General features: G+C 44.7%; 1 protein-coding gene across 2 annotated transcripts; it reads right to left on the reverse strand.

The window, feature by feature from the left end:
* Positions 1–1,990: 1,990 nt before the first annotated feature.
* On the reverse strand, positions 1,991–16,948 carry LOC132591671 (zinc finger protein 208-like). Of its 2 annotated transcripts, none has more exons than XM_060271118.1 (2): positions 16,885–16,948; positions 1,991–5,685 (listed from the first exon to the last, which is right to left on the reverse strand). In XM_060271118.1, exon 2 carries the CDS (start codon positions 5,533–5,535, stop codon positions 2,014–2,016), a length of 3,522 nt encoding a protein of 1,173 aa, XP_060127101.1. In that variant the 5' UTR covers positions 5,536–5,685; positions 16,885–16,948; the 3' UTR covers positions 1,991–2,013. The 2 variants fall into 2 exon arrangements, with proteins under 2 accessions (XP_060127101.1, XP_060127102.1); XM_060271119.1 differs by having other exon boundaries at positions 1,991–8,504; positions 16,885–16,928.
* Between the last annotated feature and the right edge of the window lie 1,086 nt (positions 16,949–18,034).

Genomic DNA, 18,034 nt, shown 5'->3' on the forward strand with positions numbered 1-18,034 from the left:
GTCTGAATATTAGCTACCCTACGTTGGCATGCCCAGGTCCAACCTTGCATAAAGAGAATCATTTGATGAGGTTGAAGGACGGTGCGTGCCAAAAGTTTAATGTCCTCAGGTATTAAATTTTGTTGAAAAACGGTGCCAAAGAGGCCGAGAGTGTATGGGGAGTGCAGCCCATTGTCTCTCACTGAGGTATAAAGTTCTTTTATAAAGCGAAGGTCAAACTGCTCGTGTTGCGGGGCCCCTCCGGCCGGTCCAGCGGGGATTAGAACAGGAAATGCCGCCGGAGTGGCAGAATCAAAAGCCAATAAGGGTGCAGCCGCTCGAAGAGTTTCTTGCAGCGGCGTTGTATTGGGAAGGCTTGGCATTATTGGCTGAGGCGGAGCTGGCGGAGCGGCGGCCGGGGGTACCCCTGGGGGCTTGTAGGGGGCATATGCAGGCGGGAGCTGTGGCGGGGCCAGTGGGCCAGGTGGCGGTCCGGACGGTGGAGCTGGTGGAGGTGATAAGGCTGGATAGATGAACAAAACAGGTGGGGCTGTTGGTACAGCGGAAGATGCGGCCAATAAAATATTCTTTGGTGTTACTAGGGCCAAGCATGCTCTGATTTTTCCCCAAGCGCTCAAGGGTCGAACCCCAATGCTGGGGTGGCCGTGAAAATATTCGCCCAATTTATCCCATTTGTCCAGTTCCCAGGTCCCAGCTTCAGGGAACCATGGGCAATGCTCTGTGATGATATTAATGAGAGCAATTAAATCGTCCTCTGATACATGCTGACTGTTGGAATTCAGCAGGTGCTGTAAGTCTTTCAAAAAATGTTTCTGGGCCGTGGAGAGCGAGGTGCCCATAGTAATGCAGGGAGAGAAGGATAAGCAGTAGCGGGGGCTACTCACCGGGGATCCGAAGATGATATAGGCGCCTGAAGCCCTTGCCGGGCGGGTGAGTAGCGATGCAGGACCACGACGTACGTCCTTCCAACGATGGCGTAGAACGAAGCCTCACACGGGGCACTTGTCGGAAAAACCAGCCGACACTCGGTGCGAAGAAAATCATGAGACAGGAATCAGGAGATGCAGAGAGAGTGAGCAAGGAATGCTGAGATGTGCCTCAGCTCCAGCCTCTTTTATTGAGCATTTTTCCATGGTCAGTACACATTAACCTTTAACTTCGACATCATTCATGCTGACAAGCAGGATGTGTAAACAGACAGACTGGTGCCTGGGGTCACGTAGTAAATTGCTTGATGGTTTACTAATAAACCTTGCCTAGGACAGGGAATTCCAGCTGCATTCCTCTACACCTGCCCTCTCCACAATATCTCACCTCTGCTTTGCAGACTAGGCCGCTTTCCAGACTAGGCCAAGTGGAGGTTGGGGGGGCAAATAGAGGGCAGGGATAAGTAATGGGTCAGAACAGGGTGGGGGGAGACACAGGGATGAAAACTGCCCTCTCCACAGTGTCTCGCCTCGGCTTTGCAGACTAGGCCGCTATCCAGACTAGGCCAAGTGGAGGTAAGGGGGGGCGAATATAGGGCAGGGTTAAGTAATGGGTCAGAACAGGGTGGGGGGAGACACAGGGATGAAACCTGCCCTCTCCACAATATCTCACCTCGGCTTTGCAGACTAGGCCGCTTTTCAGACTAGGCCAAGTGGAGGTAAGAGGGGCAATAGAGGGCAGGGATACGTAATGGGTCAGAACGGGGGGGGGAGAGACGCAGGGATGAAACCTGCCCTCTCCACAGTGTCTCGCCTCGACTCAGGGGGACTCTGAGGCTCAGGGGGACCTGAAGGGGGGCTATTACCTTCCATTTCACAGACTAACGCACAGCAACGTGTGCAGGGCCAGCTAGTATACATATAAAGTAAGAGAAGCACTTCACGCCCTCCCTCCATTCAAACCATTTCTGCTTTTTCAGTTTGTTGGTAGATTGTTGGGTTTCAACTTTCCAGCTTCTCCTCCTTGGGAGTCCATTTATGTTTTGTAATAACATCAGGACTGAAATTCTATCTACACTTCATATAATTAAGTGGTTTTCCCTTTGTGACTTTGGTGGTGTTTGCTAAGGATTCCACTCTGACTGAAGCTCTTTCCACACTCTATGCATTTAAATAGTTTCTCTCCTGTGTGAGTTCGATGATGTGAATTCAGGTTTCCACGCGTACTGAAGCTCTTTCCACATCCCATGCATTTAAATGGTTTCTCCCCTGTGTGAGTTCGATGATGTAAATTCAGGTCTCCACTCTGACTGAAGCTCTTTCCACACTCCATGCATTTAAATGGTTTCTCCCCTGTGTGAGTCCGTTGATGTTTTCTATGTGTTCCACTATCAGTGAAGCTCTTTCCACAATCCATGCATTTAAATGGTTTCTCCCCTGTGTGAATCCGTTGATGATTTCTAAGGTGTCCACTCTGACTGAAGCTCTTTCCACAATCCATGCATTTAAATGGTTTCTCCCCTGTGTGAATCCGTTGATGGTTTCTAAGTGCTCCACTTTCAGTAAAGCTCTTCCCACATTCCATACATTTAAGTGGTTTGTCCTCTGTGTGAGTTTGATTATGTGAATTCAGGTTTCCAGGCGTACTGAAGCTCTTTCCACACTCCATGCATTTAAATGGTTTCTCCCCTGTGTGACTCCATTGATGGTTTCTAAGTTTTCCACTCTGACTGAAGCTCTTTCCGCACTTCATGCATTCAAATGGTTTCTCCCCTGTGTGAATCCGTTGATGCTTTCTAAGTGTTCCACTTTCAGTAAAGCGCTTCCCACACTCCATGCATTCAAATGGTTTCTCCCCTGTGTGAATCCGTTGATGGTTTCTAAGGTTTCCACTGTGACTGAAGCTCTTTCCACACTCCATGCATTTAAAGGGTTTCTCCCCTGTGTGAGTCCGTTGATGGGTTCTAAGTTTTCCACTAGCAGCGAAGCTCTTTCCACACTCTATGCATTTAAATGGTTTCTCCCCTGTGTGAATGAGTTGATGGTTTCTAAGTGCTCCACTTTCAGTAAAGCTCTTCCCACATTCCATACATTTAAGTGGTTCCTCCCCTGTGTGAGTTTGATTATGTGAATTCAGGTTTCCACGCGTACTGAAGCTCTTTCCACACTCCATGCATTTAAATGGTTTCTCCCCTGTGTGAATCCGTTGATGCTTTCTAAGTGCTCCACTTTCAGTAAAGCGCTTCCCACACTCCATGCATTCAAATGGTTTCTCCCCTGTGTAAATCCGTTGATGGTTTCTAAGGTTTCCACTCTTACTGAAGCTCTTTCCACACTCCATGCATTTAAAGGGATCCTCCCCTGTGTGAGTTTGATGATGTGAATTCAGTTCTCCACTCTCACTGCAGCTCTTTCCACACTCCATGCATTTAAATGGTTTCTCCCCCGTGTGAGTCCGTTGATGTCTTCTAAGGTTTCCAATAATAGTGAAGCTCCTTCCACATTCCATGCATTTAAATGGTTTATCTCCTGTGTGAGTCCGTTGATGAATTATAAGGTCTCCTCTCTGACTACAGCTCTTTCCACACTCCATGCATTTAAATGGTTTTTCTCCTGTGTGAGTCCGTTGATGTCTTCTAAGGTTTCCAATAATAGTGAAGCTCTTTCCACACTCCATGCATTTAAATGGTTTCTCCCCTGTGTGACTCCGTTGATGAATTCTAAGTGCTCCACTTTCAGTAAAGCTCTTTCCACACTCCATGCATTCAAATGGTTTCTCCCCTGTGTGAGTTCGATGATGTGAATTCAGGTCTCCACTCTGACTATAGCTCTTTCCACACTCCAGGCATTTAAATGGTTTCTCTCCTGTGTGAGTCCGTTGATGGTTTCTAAGCTGTCCACTCTGCCTGAAGCACTTTCCACATTCCATGCATTTAAATGGTTTAACTCCTGTGTGAGTCCGTTGATGAATTCTAAGGAGTCCACTCCTACTGAAGCTCTTTCCACACTCCATGCATTTAAATGGTTTAACTCCTGTGTGAGTCCATTGATGAATTCTAAGGATTCCACTCCAAGTGAAGCTCTTTCCACACTCCATGCATTTAAAGGGTTTCTCCCCTGTGTGAGTCCGTTGATGGTTTCTAAGCTGTCCACTCCGAGTGAAGCTCTTTCCACACTCCATGCATTTAAATGGTTTCTCCCCTGTGTGAGTCCGTTGATGAATTCTAAGGTTTCCACTCTGACTGAAGCTCTTTCCACACTCCATGCATTTAAAGGGTTTCTCCTCTATGTGAATCCGTTGATGGTTTCTAAGTGTTCCACTGTCAGTGAAGCTCTTTCCACACTCCTTGCATTTAAATGGTTTCTCCCCTGTGTGAATCCGTTGATGCTTTCTAAGTGCTCCACTTTCAGTAAAGCGCTTCCCACACTCCATGCATTCAAATGGTTTCTCCCCTGTGTAAATCCGTTGATGGTTTCTAAGGTTTCCACTAGCAGTGAAGCTCTTTCCACACTCCTTGCATTTAAATGGTTTCTCCCCTGTGTGAGTCCGTTGATGGTTTCTAAGGTTTCCACTCTGACTGAAGCTCTTTCCACACTCCATGCATTTAAAGGGTTTCTCCCCTGTGTGAGTCCGTTGATGGTTTCTAAGCTGTCCACTCTGCCTGAAGCACTTTCCACATTCCATGCATTTAAATGGTTTAACTCCTGTGTGAGTCCGTTGATGAATTCTAAGGAGTCCACTCCTACTGAAGCTCTTTCCACACTCCATGCATTTAAATGGTTTAACTCCTGTGTGAGTCCATTGATGAATTCTAAGGATTCCACTCCAAGTGAAGCTCTTTCCACACTCCATGCATTTAAAGGGTTTCTCCCCTGTGTGAGTCCGTTGATGGTTTCTAAGCTGTCCACTCCGAGTGAAGCTCTTTCCACACTCCATGCATTTAAATGGTTTCTCCCCTGTGTGAGTCCGTTGATGAATTCTAAGGTTTCCACTCTGACTGAAGCTCTTTCCACACTCCATGCATTTAAAGGGTTTCTCCTCTATGTGAATCCGTTGATGGTTTCTAAGTGTTCCACTGTCAGTGAAGCTCTTTCCACACTCCTTGCATTTAAATGGTTTCTCCCCTGTGTGAGTCCGTTGATGTTTTCTAAGGTTTCCACTCTGACTGAAGCTCTTTCCACACTCCATGCATTTAAAGGGTTTCTCCCCTGTGTGAGTCCATTGATGGTTTCTAAGTTTTCCACTAGCAGTGAAGCTCTTTCCACACTCCTTGCATTTAAATGGTTTCTCCCCTGTGTGAGTCCGTTGATGGTTTCTAAGGTTTCCACTCTGACTGAAGCTCTTTCCACACTCCATGCATTTAAAGGGTTTCTCCCCTGTGTGAGTCCGTTGATGGTTTCTAAGTTTTCCACTAGCATGGAAGCTCTTTCCACACTCCTTGCATTTAAATGGTTTCTCCCCTGTGTGACTCCGTTGATGGTTTCTAAGTTTTCCACTCTGACTGAAGCTCTTTCCACACTCCATGCATTTAAAGGGTTTCTCCCCTGTGTGAGTCCGTTGAAGTTTTCTAAGTGTTCCGCTGTCAGTGAAGCTCTTCCCAAACTCCATATTTTAAAATTGTTTCTCCTCTCTCTTTCCACACTCCATGAAGTTAAATGGTTTCTTCGTTATTCCCATTGGTCACATGGCCTCCCAGAATTCTGACTGCCTTCGTCATTGCTTTGGAGGGCGAAAGGTGGAGAAATTCCTATTTGTTTTCTAGGAAGAGAAGAAAGGATTATTACACACATGAATTTGCACCTCCTCTTATATTATTATTATTTTTTAAGAGTAGAAATGTGGTATTGAAATTTTAATATTTCATTTATAACTTGTATACTGTACATCCCCCTTCATGGATCAATGCCTTGTCATGGCGAAGGGGCTTGAATAACTCAGAGAAGCTATGAGCTATGCCATGCAGGGCCACCCAAGATGGACAGGTCATAGTGGAGAATTTTGACTAAACGTGATCCACCTGGAGAAAGAACTGGCAAGCCACTCCAGTATCCCTGCCAAGAAAACTCCATGGACAAAGACAACAGGCATATAAAAGTTATGATGCTGGAAGATGAGCCCCTCAGGTCGGAAGGCGTCCAACATGCTACTGAGGAAGAGCGGAGGACAAGTACAAATAGATTCAGAGCTGATGAAGCGGCTGGGCCAAAGCCGAAAGGACGCTCAGTTGCGGATATGCCTGGAAGCGAAAGGAAAGTCCAATGCTGTAAAGAAAAATATCGAATAGGAACCTGGAATGTAAGAACCATGGATAATGATAAGCTGGATGTGGTCAAAAATGAGATAGCAAGAAAAGATATTGACATACTGGGCATCAGTGAACTAAAATGGAAGGGAATGGGTGAATCCAGTTCGGATGACTATCATATCTACTACTGTGGGCAAGAATCCCGTAGAAGAAATGGAGTGGCCCTCATAGTCAACAAAAGAGTGGCAAAAGCTGTACTGGGATGCAATCTCAAAAATGACAGAATGATCTCGATACGAATCCAAGGCAGACCTTTTAACATCACAGTAATCCAAGTTCATGCACCAACTACCGGTGCTGAAGAAAGTGAAATTGACCAATTCTATGAAGAATTACAACACCTTCTAGAAATGACACCAAAGAAGGATGTTCTTCTCATTACAGGGGATTGGAATGCTAAAGTAGGGAATCAAGAGATAAAAGGAACAACTGGCAAGTTTGGCCTTGGAGTTCAAAATGAAGCAGGGCAAAGGCTAATAGAGTTCTGTCAAGAGAACAAGCTGGTCATCACAAACACTCTTTTCCAACAACACAAGAGACGACTCTACACATGGATATCACCAAATGGGCAGCATCGAAATCAGATTGATTATATTCTCTGCAGCCAAGATGGAGAAGCTCTATACAGTCAGCGAAAACAAGACCTGGAGCTGACTGTAACTCAGATCATCAGCTTCTTATAGCAAAATTCCAGCTTAAACTGAAGAAAGTAGGAAAAACCACTGGGCCAGTAAGATACAATCTAAATCAAATCCCTTATGAATACACAGTGGAAGTGAGGAACAGGTTTAAGGATTTAGATTTGGTGGACAGAGTGCCTGAAGAACTATGGATGGAGGATCGTAACATTATACAGGAGGCAGCAACGAAAACCATCCCAAGGAAAAGGAAATGCAAGAAAGCAAAATGGCTGTCCAACGAGGCCTTACAAATAGCGGAGGAGAGGAGGCAAGCAAAATGCAAGGGAGATAGGGAAAGATACAGGAAACTGAATGCAGATTTCCAAAAAACAGCAAGGAGAGACAAGAGGGTCTTCTTAAATGAGCAATGCAAAGAAATAGAGGAAAACAATAGAATGGGGAAAACCAGAGATCTGTTCAAGAAAATTGGAGATATGAAAGGAACATTTCGTACAAAGATTACCATAATAAAGGACAAAAGTGGTAAGGACCTAAAAGAAGCAGAAGACATCAAGAAGAGGTGGCAAGAATACACAGAGGAATTATACCAGAAATATATGGAGGTCTCGTACACCCCAGGTAGTGTGGTTGCTGACCTTGAGCCAGACATCTTGGAGAGTGAAGTCAAATGGGCCTTAGAAAGCACTGCTAATAACAAGGCCAGTGGAAGTGATGATATTCCAGCTGAACTATTTAAAATTTTACAAGATGATGCTGTTAAGGTGCTACACCCAATATGCCAGCAAGTTTGGAAAACTCAGCAATGGCCAGAGGATTGGAGAAGATCAGTCTACATCCCATTCCCAAAGAAGGGCAGTGCCAAAGATTGCTCCAACTACCGCACAATTGCGGTTATTTCACACGCTAGCAAGGTTATGCTTAAAATTATACAAGGCAGGCTTAGGCAGTATGTGGACCGAGAACTGGAAGCTGGATTTCGAAGGGGCAGAGGAACCAGAGACCAAATAGCAAACATGTGCTGGATTATGGAGAAAGCTAGAGAGATTGTGGAGAAAGCTAGAGAGTTCCAGAAAAACGTCTACTTCTGCTTCATTGACTATGCAAAAGTCTTTGACTGTGTCGACCACAGCAAACTATGGCAAGTTCTTAAAGAAATGGGAGTGCCTGATCACCTCATCTGTCTCCTGAGAAATCTCTATGTGGGACAAGAAGCTACAGTTAGAACTGGATATGGAACAACTGATTGGTTCAAAATTGGGAAAGGAGTACGACAAGGTTGTATATTGTCTCCCTGCTTATTTAACTTGTATGCAGAATTCATCATGCGAAAGACTGGACTAGATGAATCCTAAACCGGAATTAAGATTGCCGGAAAAAATATCAACAACCTCAGATATGCAGATGACACAACCTTGATGGCAGAAAGATGGAGGGCACTAGGAGAAGGGGACGACAGAGGACGAGATGGTTGGACAGTATTCTTGAAGCTATGAACATGAGTTTGACCAAACTGCGGGAGACAGTGGAAGACAGGAGTGCCTGGCGTGCCATGGTCCATGGCAGTGGTTCCCAACAGGTGGTCCAGGGATCCCCAGGGGTCCGCGAGCTATGCCAGAGGGGTCCGCAAGATGCTATTAGAAAAAAAAATATATTAAATATATTTTGTATGATAACAGATTTTTTTGTTTTGGCCGCTTCCTGCATGAGCAGAGTCTAGCGCAAAACTAGAATTTTTTTTTTTGCAATAATTTTTATTACATTTTCCATTTCTATGTTCATTACATTATATTCATTATATCTATCATGGCTTTAAATTCTTAAATTTCCAGTCAAATAGAAAGAAAAGAAAAGGATAAAAGAAAAGACAGGGAGGGAGAAACATGAAGCTAGAAACAAAAACCAAAAATATTATTAAGTCCAATTTCTATTCAACTTTGTATGTTGGACTTCCATTCTTCTTTCTTCTGTCTTCATTCTGTCATCTTTCCCTTTTTCGCTAATATTTTCACAGTTCGTTTTAATTTTCTTCTCTCTTTCACAAATTATAAACATAACATTGAATATACATACAGTATATAACTGACTTTTAATCAATCATGTATTTACTATACCAAATTAATGAATTGTGTCCTATGTTATGTTTTAATATTCATACCCTGTTATCTTATTGTAATAAAGTATTTTATAACATCTAGTTATGAGATTGAATTCAATTTGCTAGTATTAATACGTTCAACACATCTTACTGATATATTTTTACATATTTCTTTTCATAGTGTTTCTTCGCCCTACTGTCAAGTTTTTGCTGTTGATTTTGTTTTTTCCTTGTATCCTATTTTTACTATCACCATTCATCCACTAATAAAATTTCCTACAATTTCCAAACCTAAAAAACCCCAAAACAAAACAAACAACAAAACTAAACTAACCATTTCAATAGAAGGGACCCCATTAGAGTCTCCCATCATTGGTATTTATTGTCCATATAATCTATTAAAATTTCTTCTAATTTTCAAGGAATTTCCACTTTCTTCTCAATCTTGGCATGAGTACCTGCTAAGCTTAATTTTCCACCCTCTTATCATTATATATATCTATACATATATATATATTTCCTGTATTTCCTGCTCAGTTTCTTATTTAGCTCTATCAGCTTCCTCTACCACTCCTTGTATTTTCCCCAACTCTTTGTGGCTTCTTCCAAATTCCTTCATCTCCTGCTCTGTTTTAATCTTAAATTTTTCATCCTTGTAATAAAATAATACGCCTTCAGGGTAATCCCATCGAAACCTTATTTTGTTTTCAGTCAATTTTTTTGTCAACTCTTTGTAAACATTTCTTTTAAATAAAAACCGGTCTGGAATATCTCTGTACACCACAATTGGTTTCCCGTCTATATACCACTTCTCCTCCCTACTTTTCTTCATAATTGTATTTCTGGCTTCTATTGAACTCAATGTTACTAAACAGACCCCTGGACATTTTTTTGATCTTGTTATGGGTGAGTTAACCTTTATTCTGAATGCATTGATTATCATATAATCAACTTCCTCTTCTTTCAAATCTAGCAACCTAGCAGTTTCTCTAATTAATTTACCCCTTAGGTTTCCCCCCTCCATTTCTGGGACACCGCAAAATTTTAAGTTCTTTGACCTTTCATTCATTTGAAGAAGCGCCAGGTTGTCCAACATATTCTCCTGTGTTTTTGTTATTTCTGTTATTTGTCCTTTCATTTTTTCCCCTTCTAACCTATTTCCTCTGACCTCTATGTGTATCCTTTTTGTCTGCTCTTCAGCTGTCTGGATTTTATTTTCCAGTGTCTTTATTTGTCCTGATAGTTCAGTTATTACCTCAGCTAATTGTTTGCCTATTTTCCTCTCACTCTCCCTCAATTCTGCCCTTATTTGCTTAATCTCTTCCAGAATTTTAATTAGAACCCCATCCCCATCCCCTTCTATTTCTGATCTTGAAGGTCTTCTCTCTTCAGGGGTTTTTATTTTTACTCCTTTGCGAGGCATTTTAAGGTCTCCTTGTATTTCTTTACTATTGTGCTATACCTTCTTCCCCCACTAGAGGTCCTATCCCCCTGGCAGTCTTCCTTTATTCACCTTTAAACACAATCCAAAAGCAGTATCAATAAGTTAATCACAAGTGACCACTTATCAGTCCAGCCCCCTTAAGCCATGTTATACTTTCCCACCATTTGTCCTTTACGGATCTTTAAAATAATAATAATAATAATAATAATAATAATAATAATAATAATAATAATATATGATTCCTTGGCACTTAAATCTTCTTCTGTTCTTAAAAAAACTGGCCGTCCTCTTCTGATTTGCTTTGCTTCAAAGCTTGCGTATCCTGAAGGCACTTTAGTTATGCTATTCCCACTAAGTCAATAAAGTCAATAAAGTTTAGCTAATTTCGAGGGGGTATAAGTTCAAAAGCCCGTTTTATACTAGATTGTCCTAAGTTACCGTCCTCCAACAGGGGCGTTTTCCATTCATAGCTCTATAATGTGGAGTCTATCTTCACTTCTCTCTCCTCCTCTCCAGCCGGGAAACAAGTCTGGTGATTCTAAGCTCCGTAGTGGATACAAAGTTCCAATCTTAGTTGGGCACTTAGTTGAGTCTTTCTTTGTTGGATACATTGTATACGTTTTACAGCTTGCTTTCCTCTCTCTTTCTCTTTCGGAAATCTTGCTGCCTTTAAACTTACTCAGCCACTTGCTTAAACGCTGACTCTCTCATAGCTTGGCGTTCCTGCACCATATTTCCGACAGCGCCTAGAAGAATCCCTTTCCTTCATACCTTTTTCCAAGGTTCCAGAACTCCCTTTACTGTTCTTGAAATTATAATTATGGTTGTTTCTTCTTCTTTATCTTGGGGTCCTGGAACCAAACTTTAAATTCAGGGTGTTTGCCCGCTTCTCATTAGGAGTTCGAGGCAGCACTCTGCAGGGTAGAATGGACTCCAGCGTTCACGTCTCGATCCTGCTCCCTCCGGACTTCTAGTGAGCCCGGTTTCCGAGCTGGAGAGTCGCACTCGAACGCAGCCGAGTCCCCTGGTCCCCAAGGATTTTATCCTTGGGTTTCGAGGTCCGCGGAGCCCTGGCGAAACCTCTTTTTACCCTTGCAAAGCTCAGGATCGCTCAGCAGAAACGATCCCGCACTCCATCTTGATCCGTGAGCAAACAGGAAGTCCGCAAAACTAGAATTAGATAGAGGCAGTAGTTCTGCTGTATGCCGTTAGGTGGCGCTTTACAAACACTACTGTTTTGCAAATACAGGATGGGAGACACCTGGCTTGAGAGCAGTACATGTGAAAAGGATCTAGAATTCTTGGTATACCACAAACTTGACATGAGTCAACAGTGTGATGCAGCAGCTAAAAAAGCCAATGCAATTCTTTGCTGCATCAATAGGGGTATAGCATCTAGATCATGGGAAGTAATCTTATCCCTTTATTCTGCTCTGGTCAGACCTCACCTGGAGTACTGTGTCCAGTTCTGGGCATCACAGTTCAAGAAGGATACTGACAAGCTGAAACGTGTCCAGAAGAGGGCAACCAAAACGGAAATGGAAATGATGCCTTATGAGGAATGGCTTAGGGAGCTGGGTATGTTTAGGCTGGGGAAGAGAAGGTCAAGGGGTGATATGATAGCCATGTTCAAATATAGAAAAGGATGTCATATAGAGGAGGGAGAAAGGTTGTTTTCTGCTGCTCCAGAGAAGCGGACACGGAGCAATGGATTCAAACTACAAGAAAGAAGATTCCACCTCAACATTAAGAAGAACTTCCTGACAGTAAGAGCTGTTTGACAGCGGAATTTGCTGCCAAGGAGTGTGGTGGAATCTCCTTCTTTGGAGGTCTTTAAGCAGAGGCTTGACGGCCTGACGGCCATCTGTCAAGAATGCTTTGGTGGTGTTTCCTGCTTGGCAGGGGGTTGGACTGGATGGCCCTTGTGGTCTCTTCCAACTCTAGGATTCTATGATTCTAGGTAAAGAGGCAGCACGTGCATTCTACTAACGCTCACCTCCCCAAGATGCTTTGCGCGCGTCGGCTTCATTTGTGCGCTACTGCGCAGGTACCCTGTCTTCTCCATTCCACTCCCTCCTCCCTGGCGCGCGCTGCCTCTTTGCAAAACAGTAGTGTTTGTAAACAAGAAACTTGGAGATAAGGCAATGAAAAAGATCCTTCCATTTGCAACCACATATCGGTGTGAGCAAGCATTTTCTTCCATGTGTTTCATGAAAAACAAATATAGGAATCGGCTCGACATGCGGTCGGATTTCAGAGTGAAAGTTTCAAGTTTGGAACCTAATATTTCAGAAATAATGGACTCAAAGGACAGATTTAACTCATCTCATTAAGAACTGAAAATTAAAACTAACTGTATACTGATGGAGTACTCTGTTGTAACTGTAAAAAATGTATAAATATAAAAAGACTCTTAATTTGGCTCTCACTTTTTAATTTTAGGATTAGGAATTAATGGGGGTCCTTGTCACAATAGCGGCTCGATGAGGGGTCCTCGAGAAAATTTTGTTGGGAACCCCTGGTCCATGGGGTCACGAAGAGTCGGACACGACTAAACGACTACAACACCATCTGGCTTTGTTTCTCCAGCCACTCTGGGCACTTTCCAACAAAGATTAAAAATATATTAAAATGTCACACATTAAAAACTTCCCTAAAAAGTGCCTTTTATCGTTTTTCTTTTTCTCTCTCTCTCTCTTTGTTAGTCTTTTAGTTATGTTTATTGGAGATGGGAGTTAAAATTAAGCAGCAATTGTAAGTGAAGGGGGGGGGGATATCCAGACAGTCCCTGTTTTGAATAACACACAATGGACTCACAAGGAGGAGAAGCATTAAGGGTTGAAACCCAACAAACTGAAAAGGCAGAAATGGTTTGAATAGAAGGAGCGCGGGAGGTGCTTCGATTACTTTACAGTGGTACCTTGGGTTACAAACGCTTCAGGTTACAAACTCCTCTAACCAGAGGTTGTTGTCGTTCATGGATCAATGCCTTGTCGTGGCGAAGGGGCTTGAATAACTCAGAGAAGCTATGAGCTATGCCATGCAGGGCCACCCAAGATGGACAGGTCATAGTGGAGAGTTTTGAATAAACGTGATCCACCTGGAGAAGGAACTGGCAAGCCACTCCAGTATCCCTGCCAAGAAGACTCCATGGACAAAGACAACCAGAGGTACCACTGTCTATGTCTCCATTATTTTTCCCACACCACCAACAGTTATTCACTATGTTTTTATACATTTTCGATAGCTTTGATGGGGTGAGATACCATCTGTATTACATCTTTTCTTTAATATTATAGCACGCAGTCAACTTCATGGTTGTTTTCCACAGATGTCCCCCTTCAGTCAGCAATACAGGACGCCCGTATCCTGAGCCCAACTGATCATAACTACCTTAACTTCCTCCTCCTTGACTTCCCAGCAGGGGCGTAGGAAAGGGGGGGGGAGGCTGCCCCAGGTGCCATCATGGAGGGGGTGACAAGTTATCACGGAAGAATTACTGCCCTCCTAGACCCTCCTCCACAAAAACAGCTGTTTACTTGGCCGTTTTCCTATGCCGCGAGGGCTGAAATTTCAATTCAGTGGAACAGGGTCAAGCTATTAACTGAAATGCATGGAATTTCAGATATAGCTATATAATCCCTAGTTTAGTAAGATAAGACCTTTAGAGCAGGCTAAAAAAAAAAGATTTCAGCACCACCCTACTAGACACACGACTTTTATTCACTCCCCCATCGCGAGGCGAAGTACAGCACACTCTACATTCCCACCCTTCTCCCCAAGGCCGGATTATTCACTTCCGTGTGCTTGTGTATCTGTGTCTCCCTTGTATCTGTGAGGGACGATTCTCTCGCCTTCCCTTTGATATCTATGCTACTGATTACTTCCGCCGTTTTAATTTTAGACAAAGTGTTTAATTTGAAAAGGATCTGTACTATAGAATAGCGGTGGTAACAATGCATTGAAGACAAGTAAATATTTTGGGAGGGTGGTCCCCGAGCCCTAGCGCCACCATCCCAAAGAGGATAAAATGGGCGGACTTTGGTACTCTTTTGTCCTCCCCTCCCCCAAGGTCGTTCTCTCTATCTGAGCTGGCTCCCTGCCTGTTACGTTACATGCGGGGAAACCCATGTGAGGTTCCTCTTTGTGTAAAGTCTTCAAGCTGTCCCTGCGCACGCCTGACAAATCTGCCCCATTGTCAAAATGTATCTCCCCCCCACACCTCCAGTCTCCGTTGTTCTGTCCTGGCTGAGGGGGGAAACAGAAGACGGATGGCCATCGGTCAGGAATGGTCTAGTTGAGATTCCTGCATTGCCCCCCCAGGGGTTTGGCTAGATGACCCTCAGGGGTCCCTTCCAACTCTATGGTGCAGGCTTGTGCAGAGTTTTAGGTACAAGTTGGATGCAAGGCGTGAATAGGATTGGAGCCCATCTTATGCGCTTTTGGCTCGGGAATAAGTCATGTTTTTTAAATAAATGTATTCCTTTTCAGATAATACAGAGCATGGTGGAATCACAAGAAATAAAACCTCCCCTTCAGTAGTTTCAAGCACTACTACAGGTTCCACATAATATCTGTACTGCGTTCTTTACTGTGACGGCACCTGCACTTTGGAACTCCCCGCCTCTTGCAACAAAGCACGCGCCTTTGCTAGACTCTTTTCCGGCACCTGCTAAAAGCATTCTTCTTTAGGCAAGCATAACTAGGTGCTTAGGAAGTTGAAGTAATTTTAATCTTAATATTTTAGCTTTTGTATGTTTTAAAGTAGGGTTGTTAATTTTTCTTGATTTTACTGCTGTGGTGTTTTTGTTGTTGTTGTTTGATTTGGTCAACCACTTTGCAGATTTTTAAAAATAAATTTTATTAAATAAATAAACACCAGCTTTCATGAGAGTCGGTTCCCCTGCCAAACAGCTCTTACTAAAGCCTAGAACAGGGGTCAGCAAACTTTTTCAGCAGGGGGCCGGTCCACTGTCCCTCAGTCCTTGAGGAGGTCTGGACTATATTTTGAAAAAAAAATATGAATGAATTCCTATGCCCCACAAATAACCCAGAGATGCATTTTAAATAAAAGGACACATTCTACTCATGTAAAAACATGCTGATTCCCGGACCGTCCGCAGGCCGGATTTATAAGGCAATTGGGCAACATCCAGCCCCCGGGCCTTAGTTAGGGGACCCCCCTGTCATAGAATACTGTTACCAAATTTTTGCTGGTGCAACACCCTGTGGAGAGTGGACTCATGTTAAGCTTGTGGTCCACCAAGACCCCTAGATCCTTTTCACATGTCCTGCTAGTAAGCCAGGTGTCCCACATCCTCTCTTTGTGCAGGAGCTGACTTTTATTTGTCCCTGTTGAAATTCATTCTGTTACTCATTTTTTTATGCAAGGAGGTGCCCCAGCGGAGCTGCTATTCCTGTTACAGGAAATCTCAGGGGAGCATTAATAGCGCAAGTTGCACCCAAATTCTCTGTCCTCATCCTCCCGAGTGGTGGATCTATGGCTGGGCAGGATCTATCCCACCTCATATAGCAGGGGAGGCAGCTCACAGAATGGACTGCTCTCCAGGGCACCCCTTTTCCCAAGGGAGGAGGCTTCTGGCTGGACATCTCCTCCCCCCTGACTTGGTTTGCTTCCCCAAGTGGTGGAATCAATGTGTCTCAGAAAAGTTCAGGCCCCCCCTGCTCTAGACAAGAGGGACCCACCAAGCCTTGCCTCAGAGATGCCTGCCAGGGGGAACCCAGAACACGCAGAGGGGCGCGGAATGGGGGTCTTGCTTCAAGTCCCAGCCCTGCTTGGGGATGGGGGTCCTGGCGGGGGGGGGCAGGGGAGCTGAGCATCTCTTGACAGCTGAGCACCTCCTTGCGCTGCAAAGGAGACCTTGCAATGCAAATCCTGCCGGTGCTCCCTCTGCAGAAAGGCCCCCCCGCACCTCCATAGTAAAAGGCAGGAAGGCTGGTTTCTTTTGGGGGGGCTTGCAATGAGAACCCTGAGAATGGAGGGTCCCCCATCTGCAGCCGGATTGCATGGATCGGGGCCTGTGGAGATAGCGCCCAGGAAGGGAGTTGTTCTTCGGGGGGGGGGGGTCTCTCCCGCTTTCTCTCCCCACTCATCGCCCCTCCCTCCCAACCCGCAGCTCTACCTCTTTGTCCTCTCTGCCCCCCCCGCTTACCTTGATCCCTCTTCTATTCCGATTTCCTTTCCTGTAATATAAAGGGCGGGGGTCCCCACTGATGGGGGAGGAGGGGCTCCTTTATCCCTAAACCAGCCCCTCCCCCGCTCGACTGATCCACAGAAAGAAGGGGGAGGGGAGGGGGAACTCCCCTACTTTCCTTTCAACCCCCCCCCGCCCAAAAGCCCCCTTCCCTCCCCAGCTGCCCTGTTTGCTGATTCAGGTGGAGGAAAGCACATTCTTCTCCCCCTCCCCACAACCCCAAATCCCCCCCAAATAATAATAATAATATTTTGCACCTCTTTTTCCTCCTCCTCTGCCGACCTGCTCCTCTTCCGGAAATGTGGATGGAGGCCCTTCCCCCTCCCACCTTGGCTCCCCCTCCCCCCTCCAATCCTCCCTGCCTCTCTAGGAAGCGGAGCTCACTGACCCTTGGGGGGGACAGGTAGGTAGCCGTGTTGGTCTGGATCGAAGTAAAATAAAAAAAATTCCTTCAGTAGCACCTTAAAGACGGAAGAAGGTAAAACGCGGATCTACACGGATCCTCATGGATCCTCCACTTTTTTAAAAACAACTCCAACAAATCCAGTGTCATATCACATCTGGAAGCCACGACTACCGACTGGACTATAAAAAACGTGGATCCAAAACTTTGCTGCCCTGCAGCACCACAAAAACGTGGTTCCGAGGCACGGATCCTCATGAATTCATATGATTTTTATATAGAAACAAAATAAAACCACCATGATACTCTAGACCACATCTTAGTCTATAGGCACCACCAAAAAAATCACGCACCCACTGTTTCGTGTGGTCTCAATAGCACAAAAACGTGGTTTTGAAGCACGGGTCCTCATGGAACCCCACGCTTTTTGCATGGGACCCCCCCTAATTCACCCTCAAATCACATATCATGTCCAGGGGTATATCCTGCACCACAAAAATCAAGGATCCACAGCTTCCTGGTGACACCGTGGCCCAAAAACGTGGTTTTGAAGCACGGATCCTTGCGAATCTTCACCTATTTGCATGGGACCCGCCCAAATTCACCCTCAAATCACATATCATGCCCAGGGGTACAGCCTGCACCACAAAAATCAAGGATCCACAACTTCCCGGCGACACCGTGGCCCAAAAACGTGGTTTTGAAGCACGGATCCTCACGGATCCTCGCGAATCTTCACCTATTTGCATGGAGCCCCCCCAAATTCACCCTCAAATCACATATCATGCCCAGGCATACAGCCTGCACCACAGAAATCAAGGATTCACAGCGTCCTGGCGACACCGTGGCCCAAAAACGTGGTTTTGAAGCACGGATCCTTGCGAATCTTCACCTATTTGCATGGGACCCGCCCAAATTCACCCTCAAATCACATATCATGCCCAGGGGTACAGCCTGCACCACAAAAATCAAGGATCCACAACTTCTCGGCGACACCGTGGCCC

Source organism: Zootoca vivipara, chromosome 2 (assembly GCF_963506605.1).
Source record: "Zootoca vivipara chromosome 2, rZooViv1.1, whole genome shotgun sequence".
NCBI lineage: Eukaryota > Metazoa > Chordata > Lepidosauria > Squamata > Lacertidae > Zootoca > Zootoca vivipara.